General features: G+C 45.6%; 1 protein-coding gene across 1 annotated transcript in view; it reads right to left on the bottom strand.

Moving 5' to 3' along the window:
• PCSK2 (proprotein convertase subtilisin/kexin type 2) overlaps nt 1-12,618 on the bottom strand; it is a 362,431-nt gene that overhangs the window by 39,229 nt on the left and 310,584 nt on the right. The window contains exons 7-8 of the mRNA XM_075339275.1: nt 6,330-6,418; nt 3,762-3,937 (exon numbers count right to left, since the gene is read on the bottom strand). Coding sequence (XP_075195390.1) covers nt 3,762-3,937; nt 6,330-6,418 — 265 coding nt within the window. The remainder of the gene's footprint in view (nt 1-3,761; nt 3,938-6,329; nt 6,419-12,618) is intronic.

The raw sequence follows: 12,618 nt of genomic DNA on the forward strand, positions 1-12,618 counted from the left end.
GCGCTGGATGCGACGCTGGAGCATCCTGGATTACGCCGGACATGGAGGGCTTTTTGGGGCTGATTAAAGTGGTTAACCAGGGTATATGTTTGTGTTTTTTATTCCTAATAAAGGATTTTTCGGGTGTGTGTGTTTATTTACTGTAATTTACAGATTAATCATGGAAGGTGTCTCATAGACGCCTGACATGATTAATCTAGGACTTATTGGCAGCTATGGGCTGCCAATAATTCCTTATTACCCCGATTTGCCAACGCACCAGGGCAAATCGGAAAGAGCCGGGTACAGTCCCAGAACTGTCGCATATAATGTATGCAGCAATTCTCGGCGGCTGTTGGCTGATATTGTTAGGCTGGGGGGCTCCCCATAACGTGGAGCTCCCCATCCTGAGAATACCAGCCTTCAGTCATATGGCTTTATCTGGCTGGTTTTAACATTAGGGGGGGAGCGCACGCCGTTTTTTTTAATTATTTAATTATTTATTTCACTACACAGTATAGACCCGCCCACCGGCTGCTGTGATTGGGTGCAGTGTGACACCTGTCACTCAGCGTGGGGGGCGTGTCTCACTGTAACCAATCATAGGCGCCGGTGGGCGGGGTAAGCAGGGAATACGAGATTGTTTAATGGGCGGCCGGCTTTTTCAAAACAGTAAAAGCCGCCGGAGCAGTGTGAACGCCGTGCAGAGCCGCGCCGGAGATCGGGGATCGGTGAGTATTAGAGAGGGGGTAAGAGGGATAGACTGACATGGACAGAGAGGGACAGAGATAGTAACCGACTGACAGAGATTAGTGCATGACAGACATTGTGAGGCGCTTCAGAACGCAGCTTTTCAGCTGCGCTCTGAAGCGGACCTTTTTTAAGCTGCGGTGCAGAGCGCACACCTGCGCACATAGCCACAGACATCAAAATCGTATGAGGGATGTCACACGTTTCAATTGACTAGGTTCGTGCAACAAAACGTCCAGTGTATGAGGAATAAACGACGTGTATGCGATCACCGTATTTGCGTTCAATCTTGATCGCACGTAGGTGTCACACGCAAATACGTCACGAACGATGCCGAATGTGCGTCACTTACAACTTGACCCCGACGACGGATTGAAAGATTTATTGAAGCGTGTAAAGCAGGCATAAGTTTGCTCTGCTGGCGCTGTTCTGCATTAAGCATTATCAATACTACTCACCTCTGATCTTGAAAGAGTTGTTTTCAACAGTTTTATGTTGTGAATTGTGTTTTGAATTTATACATGTACAATATATGGTGTATCCCAATCTAAATGTCATGATGCCAATAGATAACAAAGTGTACCTACAATATTAGCTAAATATTTAATGAAAGAGGTTGTCCACTACTTTTTTCATAAGGATAGGCCATCAATGTCTGATTGCCAGTGCTCCGACACCCTCATCCCTGCCAATTAGCTATTCCCAGTGCGGCGGCATAAGGCAGCCGGAAATGCTCAGTTCTGGAACTTCACCGTCAACTGATAGCAGCTGCGTACTGCACATCCGCCTCCAAGTCACATGAATAGGAGGCGAATGTGCAGTACCAGGCCACAGTCACTATCAGAAGACAGGGCAACTCTGGAACTGAGCATTTCCAGCTGCTTTTGGCTGGCGGTAGCACCAAGAATAGCTGATCAGCATGGGTGCAAGGTGTCAGAACCCGGCCGATCAGACACTGATGATCTATCCTAAGGATAGGCCATCAATGTAAAAGTAGTTGACAACCTCTTTAAAGTGCTGGGATGTACACACTATTTGTTTTTCTAAATACCTCGCACTGTAGATTCTATCTCAGAATTGACCTGCAGAATGCTTATATCTGTCTGACCTGCTAGTTTCCCATATCCAGTAGGAGAATTAGTGCTGTAAAATAACATTACATCCTATATTGACGGCATCTGTACTGGAGACAAGGGCCTGGGTGACAGAGAAGGACACCCCACCTCTTAGTGTATACATACTCTATCAGATATCTAGATGAAACAGAGCAGGTCCAAACTACAAATTAGGGCACATTGAAAAATCTGCATATCTCCATTCCATTTAAACTCAGTGCATGCCCAAATCTCATCTGTGTTTGCGGATCATATCATTCAAGTCTATAGAGATTAATTAAAAAAGGATAAAAAAACACTTCAAAAATAGCTGAAGTCCAGACTCAGTTGTATCGTTTACTACATCAATGTGATCAAGACTCTTAAACACATAAAGTGGTATATTAGATGCAACATTTTTATTAGTTTTTCAAAAATTCACAGCCTTTGTGCTCATATGCACATTCAATACACAAAGGCAATAGGAACTTTCTTTTATTACAATGATGTGCGTAGGTCAAAAGTCAATTTAAAGTGCTGTAGAAAGACAACTCAAAATTCTCAAGGCAATCTGCTGGAAGAATGTCAGCATGGAGACATACACACACATGCAATATTTTGGGGCCTCAAAATCTTATGAATGAGAACAGTGTGTTGGACTGGAGTACAAAGGATCACCTGCAACATCGCTTTGGGGCCCACTCTTCAGCTGCTTTAAAACATTTTTGGCTGGGGATGTGGGATACTATATACATTTCTGTAGCTAATTTAGGTAATTTTAGCCTATGCTTTCATAAAATAACCAAATAGGTAGTTTGTTAAATAAATGGGATACCGTACAATATCTGTGTTTGCATAAAAGTGTACAGTGCCAAGCACTGCTCATGTGTGGAATCATCTCCTGCACCGGGGCCCACCGGGGGATTTACCTGTCTCTCGGTGGGCCAGTCTGAGCCTCCCTGAGAAAGGAGTTGGCGTCCTCTGAAAGGTTTCATGTAAAGGGATTGTTCAGTTAAAAAAAATAAATAAATAAAAACTGATGATATTCCTAATCTAAATATAGAAAACATTTTGCCTAAGGTGACCCAATCTCCAACTTTCTACGTTAGTCCCAGGTTGAGTTTTTGTTTAACACAGGGCAAAACTTGCTGTATTTACATGTCAAAAGTGCTGTGTGTGAAGGGGACTGGCTGACCACCATAGACTGAATGTAAAGCCCGCTTTACATGCTGCAATGTATTATACAATGTGTCGGCGGGGTCATGTCGTAAGTGACGCACATCCGGCATCGTAAGCTACATTGCAGTGTGTGACAGGTACGTGCGATTGCGATTGAACGGTAAAACGTTCATCACAAACACATTGTACCTGTCTCTAGAATTGCACGTCAGATTGTTCATCGTACCCGGGGTAGCACACATCGCATGCGTGTGACACCTCGGGTATGATGAACAGATCTCACCTGCATTCTGCGGCTCCCGGCCCACAATGCGGAAGGAAGGAGGTGGGCGGGATGTTTACGTCCCGCTCAGCTCCGCCCCTCCGCATCTATTGGCCGGCTGCCGCGTGACGTCGATGTGACGCCGAATGTCCCTCCCACTCCAGGAAGTCGACGTTCGCCGCCCACATCGAGGTCGTATGGAAGATAAGTATGTGTGACGGGGGGTTACTCGTATGTGCGGCACGTTCAACAAATTGAACGTGCCTCACATACGATGGGAGCGTTGCAAATCGCATATGAAATCGTATGCGAAATTGCAACGTGTAATGCAGGCTTAACAAAGCATGATGTACAATCTAGAAGTAGAGTTACCAGGACCTGGGCATAATGTCTTTCTCAAGAAAAGAAGCAATATTCGGAAAGTGACTCACACTCAGTATATGAATAAATATATATGTGGATATTTGTGGATTTAGTTGACAGCCAGTTGCAATTACCTTGTTTACCCCATCTGCCATGGCCTGCAAAGTTAGTTCTCTAGGTCCATCCACCGTCTTGCCATCATCGGTGGGCCCCCAGCTGGCACTGTAAATGTCTATTACCTGTGGCATGTGACTGATTGACGAAGCTTCAATTATGTCAGTCATAAAGGGTTGATCCAACATACGGATTCCTGTTTTAGAAAAGTTTGTAGTTATATTATAACAATTTATATGAGAAATGATTTAAAGGCATTGTTTAAATAGCTACAGATTATCATGTGATGCTCCAGTAATTGCTGCAAAACTCAAAGATTGGATGGAGCCCTGCTTAGCACAGAGGCCACTTTTTCCTAGGGAGCATGCACATGGCCCCCTGCAAGAAATTTGGAAGGAAAGGGGTGATCAAAAAGAATCAAGCTACATGAATCAAAATGGTGGATTGAAGAATTGAACCAAACTCATGATTGCCAACCTTGACAGTAAACTATTTCTCCACCTAATCAGATGGTGCCTAACTCCCTCCGTGCTCTCTAAATGTGCAAATTAAAGTCAGTGCTCCAGATAATGCTGGAGAATCCCAACATCAAGCAGAAGAACTCTTCCAAAACCATTCTGAAGAGCTCAAGAGATTTGCCAGCTCTTCTGGGAGACTTCGCTTTATACGGGAAACTCCTTGAACATTGGAGAAAATTCTTAAGTGTAGCAAAAATGTATCATCATTAGGCTATGAAGGATGCGTTCCATTACTCAGTCCTCAGTCTTTTATATAACAAACACGTCAGTCAACAGATTATGGCATATATCAATGGCATTTTGTTTACATTTACAAATATGATAATATATATTTATATTTGTGTGTGTTATATGCTAAAAATTATATACTTATATACTGTGATATACTAATTATATCCTATATTAAGTGGGGAAAATAAGTGTTTTTTACACTGCCCATTTTGTGAGTTTTCTGACCTACAAAGAAAGGAGAGGTCTGTAATTTTTTCATTGTAGGAACACTTCAACTGTGACAGAGAGAATAAAAAAAAATCCTGAAAATCACATCGTATGATTTTTAAATAATTAAGTTGCATTTTATTGCATGAAATAAGTATTTGATCACCTACCAACCAGCAAGAATCCTGGCTGTCACAGACCTGTTATTTTTTCTTTAAGAAGCCCTCCTACTGTGCACTCACAACCTATATTAGTGCACCTGTTTGAACTCATATACTGTATGAAAGATACCTGTCCAAACTCAATCAATCCCACTCCAACCCCTCTACCATGGCCAAGACCAAAGAGCTATCTAAGCATAATAGGGATGAAATTGTAAACTTGCACAAGACTGGGATGGGCTACAGAACAATAGGCAAGAAGCTTGGTGATAAGGCAACAACTGTTGGTGCAATTATAATAATAATAATTATTAGAAAATTGTCTGTCAATCCTAATCTGTCTGGGACTTCATACAAGATCTCGCCTTGAGGGGTAAGGATGATTGTGAGAAAGGTCAGGAATCAGTCCACAACTACATGGGAGGATCTAGTCAATGACATGAAGAAAACTGGGGCCACAAATTACCTTTAGGAACACACCTCACCGTTATGGATTAAAATCCTGCAGGGTATGAAGGTCACCTTGCTCATGGGAGCACATGTCCAAGCCCATTTGAAGTTCGCAAATGACTATCTAGATGATCCAGAGGAGGCATGGGAGAGGGTCATGTGGTCAGATGAGACCAAGATAGAACTTTTTGGTATCAACTACACTCTCTGAGGTCGGAGGAAGAAGAAGGATGAGTAGAACCCCAATAACACAATCCCAGCCATGAAGCATAGAGCATAGGGGTGGAAACATAATTTTTTAGGGTTGCTTTTCTGCAAAGGGGACAGGATGACTGCACCATATTGAAGGGAGAATAGCATTAAAGATGGGTCGTGCTTGGGTCTTCCAGCATGACAATGACAAGAAACACACAGCCAGGGCAACTATGAAGTGGCTCCGTATGAATCCAATCTCCAGACCTGAACCCAATAGAAAATCTTTGCATGGAGGAGTGGGCCAAAATCCCTGCTGCAGTGTGTGCAAACTTGGTCAAGAACAAATAGGAAACGTCTGACCTCTGCAATTGCAAACAAAGGTTTCTGTACCAAATATTAAGCTCTGTTTTTCTATAGCATCAATTTCTTATTTCATGCAATAAAATGCAAATTAATTATGGTAGTTAAAAATCATACAATGGGTTTTTCTGGATTTTTTATTATTCTGTCTGTCACAGATGAAGTATACCTACGATAAAAATTACAGACCTCTCCAGACTTTGTAGGTAGGAAAACTTGCAAAATTAGCAGTGTATGAAATATTATTTTCCCCGCTGAATATAAACCAGTACTACTGAACATCTAAGTCATAAACTTAATTCTTTATATATTCCTTATATGTACAGTAGGTGGCAATATAAACTAGAACAAACCAAACAAGTACAATTGTGTGTGTATACCATCATAGTGTTTTTTCATGTATCCTTTGAAAAGTAGAAAAAAAATAATTGACATAAAAATGTAATATAAATGTATTATACTATACCGGCAACTTTTGAACTATATGCAACTCCCACCCCACAAATGTTGTTGTTTGCAGCAGCAGATACTTCTCCGGCACAGCGAGTCCCATGGCTGTGATGAATGAGACAAAAACAGAAGAAATGTAATTATATTCTAGATGACCATAGAGTTATTTGCAGCACACTATTGGATTCTTAACACAACTGCATAAATAAAGATGACATAGAGGATAAAAATTAATGTGTATTTTTTATCCATTCTTCATTTTATTTGTTATACTTACGCCTCACTCAGATGGCCGCTCACATATCTATTCTATTTGTGTTTTTCACATTTAGAACACATGGCCATAATAGTATATTGGGTTGTTTGTTCACAGTTCCATTTTTGTTTGCTGAGAGTTCACAAAAAAAAACGAAGAAATGTCCGCTTTTGATCCGAGTCATAGATCAAACTTGCCAATGTAAGTCAATGGATCAGGCCTAGAACACACGTCGAGAAAAACGGTGCGAGTGGAATGCGATAAAAAATCCATTATAACTCTATGGTGCAGCTCCCATGAGCGATTATTTTCTCAGCCCTAATTGGGCCGAGAAAACAGTTGCAGCATGCTGCAGGTGCAATGCGAGCTTTTCACTCGCACCCATACAAGTCTATGGGGTGAGAGAAACATCACATTGCCCTCGCGTTACACCGGTGTAACGCAAGAGCAGTGCGATTTTCGAATCAGCCGGCAACGGAGGAGATAGGGAGATAAATCCCTCCCTCCACAGAGCCGGCCCTCCCCTCCGCAGCGTCGGCCCTCCCCTCCTCAGTGCCACCCCCCCTACCTCTGTAGCTGAGGTCTGATCGCACGATCGGACCACAGTCGCATGACCCTCGCATGACACTCGGCTCCCACTGAGAGCGGGAGCCGAGTGTCATGCGAGGACTTGCACATAACCCCGTGTGGCCTCAGCCTCAGTAATAAACTCAAACAGTACATTGTCTTTATTTTTGACTGTCCAGCTTGAGAAATCAAACCTACATCATTTTTTTTGCAAACAAGAAAACTAGTGAAACTGATCATAAAAATGAAACACAAACCAAAAATTAATGAAAATCTGATCCAGCACATGGATGGAAATTGGTTCCTTGTTTTTTTTTTACATATGAGACAATAATGGTCCTAGTACTGACAGTAATTTTCTGACTGTCTGTGAGCAGCACTCAGTAGCCACACCTATGCTTACAGAGCTGATGAGTTCAGGTCAGGAGTCCTGCTGCAGTCCCTATAAATTACAGTCCATACTCACATCTCGAAATTTAGCCCTAGGCTGTGACGACACATAATAAAATTGTTGTAGATTTTTTATTTGGACATTTGGGTGGAAAATTTCCAACATCTTATAAAATTCTCATCCACACATTGCGAGTATTTTCATTGTAGAATTTAACGTGGTGTGGATCCACACCATATCAATTTCTGTTGTACATAAACTGTAGTTTTATTGCAAAACTTCCCCCATTGAATTTAATGGGAAGTCAAAATTAGTAATTAAAGACCTTTTTAATATTTTGCTGAGGATCAGTTCCAGACTTGAGGCAAAATCTGCAAGTTCAGAATAAAAAAAAAGTAAAGTTAACTCCTTCACAACCTTTGACTTAAATTTATGTCAAAGGTCGTGTCCCAGCCTTTGATGCGGGCTAACATGCTTAGCCTGCATCTTTTCCTGCACATGACAGCTCATCTAATCAGCCATTATATGCCTCTGACAGCTGTGGTTAACTAGTTAAAATCCCAATCTCTGGCAACAGAATGTGACAGTAGCAGGTAGGATGGGTCAGGGCCGGCTCCAGATTTTTGTGGGCCCTGGGCGGAAGAGTCCCGGTGGGCCCCATCCACACGCAGACACACACATACATATACAAAGACAAACTCACAAAAATACATATAGAACTGACATATCTATACAGTCATATACACTTACATACATAGATACACATCATACATGCACACAGACACACACAACACAACTCTGCTAGATACATACACACATAGTCTGCTACATACGTACACGCATAGCTCTGCTGCATACATACACGCATAGCTCTGCTACATACATACACACATAGCTCTGCTACATACATACACGCATAGCTCTGCTACATACATACACGCATAGCTCTGCTGCATACATACACGCATAGCTCTGCTGCAAACATACACGCATAGCTCTGCTACATACATACACACATAGCTCTGCTACATACATACACGCATAGCTCTGCTACATACATACACGCATAGCTCTGCTGCATACATACACGCATAGCTCTGCTACATACATACACGCATAGCTCTGCTGCATACATACACGCATAGCTCTGCTGCATACATACACGCATAGCTCTGCTGCATACATACACGCATAGCTCTGCTGCACACATACACGCATAGCTCTGCTGCATACATAAACACACAGCTCTGCTGCATACATACACAGCTCTGCTGCATACATACACGCATAGCTCTGCTACATACACGCATAGCTCTGCTACATACACGCATAGCTCTGCTACATACATACACACATAGCTCTGCTACATACATACATACACACATAGCTCTGCTACATACATACACACATAGCTCTGCTACATACATACACACATAGCTCTGCTACATACATACACACATAGCTCTGCTACATACATACACACATAGCTCTGCTACATACATACAGACACACACGTGGCTCTGGGGGGCCCACACATGCGGCTCTGGGGGGCCCACACACAGCTCCAGGGGCCAGCACATACAGCGCCGGGGGGGGGGCAGGGCATACACCTAAGGGGGGAGAAGCCCATACAGCTCACCAGGGCCCATAAATCGGGGGGCGGGGAGGGCACATACCGCTCAGGTCACAGTGGAGAGGGGGCCCACACAGCGCTGGAGAGGGGGCCCACACAGCGCCGGAGAGGGGGCCCGCACAGCGCCGTAGGGACGCGCTGTGCTGGGGATCGCTGGCTGGCACTGCAACTCCTTCATCTGTGGGACTGAGCAGGCCGGTCGGTAGCTCCGCCCACAGATGAAGTTGAAACCAGGAAGTCTGCGCGCCTTAAAGGGACGGCGCTGCAGATTCCTGCCGAGGACTGCGGTCCCCGGAACTCGGCCCGGGGGAATCAGAACTAAGGTGAGGGGGCCCCGGCCAAGGGGCACCAGAACTGACGAGGCCGAGTGGGCCCCCCCGGCTCTTCAGGGCCCCAGCATTTGCCCAGGTATGCCGCGTGCTGACGCCGGCCTTGGGATGGGGCATCATTCCTCGCCACTACTGGCACCCCAGTGACATGATAGAGGGGCACCGATGGATTGTCATGACAGCCAGGGGTCAGCTGATGACATATGTGTCTGTCATAATGAACTTCCTGTGAATGCTGTGAAATGATCTTCCTGTGACACGATATTCCTGTGGAATACTATTAATTTTAAAGGTCTCATCTGGTTTAAAAAACCCACTAAGATCATTTCTTGGTTTGGATAACCTTCCAGGCTTTTATGTTAAACAGATAACCCATTATTAATGATGATCGAGCAATACCATGCTCGGGTGCTCGGTACTCGAAACAAGCAGTTTAATGCTTGGATGGACTTAACTTGAGCACCAGAGTATAATGAAAGACAATGGGGGAAGATCTTTCGGAAAAATACTGAGGTTCCCCATTGACTTCCATTATACTCGGTACTTGAGTCGAGCATGTTCAAGTGTTTGACTGCTCGATATGAGTACTAAGCACCCAAGCATGGTGGTACTCGTGTGGCACCCCAGTGGTCACGGGAGCCAGAGTGGCGTTGTTCTCCTCTATGTTATCAATGCTATGCTTGGAGGCAGTGTGGGGACATCTCCTTGTCAGGAACATTACATGCAACATCTCCTACTCCAGGCCAGTAGGGGGAGCTCATAACCTGTTTTGAAGGCAATCTCTCTGTACATGCTGACCTGAGGGAAGGGTTAGAGTGAACAGGCAGGAAGTGAGGCAGAACAGTGTTGGCGAGGAGAAAAAGCGGTCGCTGTTTGAGAGCTTCTGTGTGAGCTTTCCAGGACTGAGCGCTAGGACAGGACACCGGGGTCCTCGGTTATTGGGTGCTAACGGCCCAGTAGCAAAACCCAGAGGTCAAGAGAGTCTACATTCCTTGCCCATAGTTCCAAGATATAGCAGCAATACAGAACCCGGGATCGCAGTAATACAAGCAGGTACCATAACCGGTTCACGTTACCCATCACAGGGGACAGTGATCTTCAAGCATAGAGAGAAGGGGATGCTGTGCTGCTCCAGGCTGCAGCAGCTCCTACCAAGAGCACAATAAGGAAGGCATCCAACCCGCAAGGCAAGGAGAGATCCACACTGCTTCTGGGCTGACCGGATCACCGTAAACCTGGACCATAATACCTGACCAGTAAAGGTAAAGAAGAAACTACCCACTTGTGTCATCCAGTTACTGTCGGCGTCCCAGCCCTGCACCCCATTGCACCACTACAACCCTCACCATCCTCCTGGGGCCCACTCCGCCTATGGGGAGTGGTCACCCTGAGCTGCACTACCATCAGCCCCAGTAAGGAACCCGGCAGCGGTGGCTAATTCCTGGCCGCAAACCACAGGTGGCATCAAGATAAACTTTCCCAAATACCCCACTTCCCCCACCAGTTGCAATGGAACCAGAAAAGGCCACCCCGTGACAACGCCTCACCTGACTCGAAACGGCCCGGCAACGAGTAGGTTAACCAACTGCCCCGTGGGGCGCTAGATTTGGCATCACGAACAGGATAACCTGCCCGGGCAAAACTTGGGTATTGTGCGCCTACTAGACTGTCTTAAAACAAACTTGCTAACAAGGACTCTGTATAACGTATTCTTCAAGCCATTAGCTGTGCAGCGAGGGAAGAAAAGGCGCAAAGAGAAACTGCCAGTTAACCCCTGATTCCCCAGTGAGACTTGGGACCCGACTGAGGTTCACCAAGGGGTAGTAAATGTCTAACAAAGCAGGGGACCCGGTCGCCGCCACCACCATGGCATCGGCAGTAACGCTTTCCATGTCTTAAACGACAGGAGTGACATGGCTACCCCAGTATTCCGTAGTGCCGCAAACTTTGAATGACTATCAAGAGAGACTGAGTACCTTGTTTAATGTGTTCCTCCTGAATGAGAGCCAGAAGGTCCGCATACTAATTGGCCAGGTCCTGGCCGGACACCGACAAGGGAACTGTAGCACAAGCCTTGGCCCGGCTGAGAGACACCTTTGACACCCGCACAGCAGCAGAGATAAAAGCGGAGTTTTTCAGGTGCAAGAAAGGGGTGCAGGATAGTGTCCGGAACTATGCTTTGAACTTCCAAAAGGCACTGAGGGCAGTGAAACAAGTGGATCCTGGGAGTGTGCATGATGGGAACCGGTTGCTGATTGAACAGTTCATTGAGGGGTTCCTGTCTAATGCTCACCATCTCAGCTGCATATACTGGCCCTCCAAGACCCTGACCTAGACTTTGGCCAATTTAAGGACCAAGCCATCCGAATTCTGCGGGATTCAATCCTGAGTGATGTCGAGCCAACTTGGTTCCCTGCCACCACGTATCCGGAAGTGGTGCCCTTAGCTCAGATGACCATGGAGGCAGATGCCCAGCTTCTGAATAGAGACTTTCCTGTCGAACTTAGGCTTCAGGTCCAAGAGCTGTCTAGGAGTGTGGCCACCCTGGCAAAGACCGTGCAGACAATGAAAGTAACCCCACAGCCCACAGACACCGGGCTACCACCAGACAAGGCGGCATCGCGAGACGCCGGCGGAAGAGGAATCCATTAACCCGGGGGCGGGTTGGTGATCGCTGTGACCCCGCCAGGCGGCCGCCGCTGTGACAAGGCCAGACACTATGCCTGAGACTGTCCTCTGGATCCGCAGGTACCTGGGACTAGGAATCGACTCTTGGGTGTGGGGAAAGCCAATCCATCTGACTTGCAGGACAAGTGTGTGGGCGGGCGACCGGTTGTGCTAGATGGAATTTTGATGAACGCCCTTCTGGACACTGGGTCCCAGGTGACAACGATACCGTATGTATTTTACAAAAGATATTGGGCCGATTCTGACCTGACCCGTGGCCCAGATACGGACTTGTCCATAATAGCCAGTAACGGCCAGACTTTGCCATAGGTGGGCTGCAAGGAAGTGACTATCAAGGTGTGGCTGGTGGAACTGAAGTCACAGGGTATGATAGTGGTGGTCGTTGACCGGTGCATCTGTACCCCGATGATGACTATCGGCACTAATGTGATTGAAAATTGT

The sequence above is a fragment of the Anomaloglossus baeobatrachus genome, chromosome 3, assembly GCF_048569485.1.
Source record: "Anomaloglossus baeobatrachus isolate aAnoBae1 chromosome 3, aAnoBae1.hap1, whole genome shotgun sequence".
In the NCBI taxonomy this organism is placed as follows: domain Eukaryota; kingdom Metazoa; phylum Chordata; class Amphibia; order Anura; family Aromobatidae; genus Anomaloglossus; species Anomaloglossus baeobatrachus.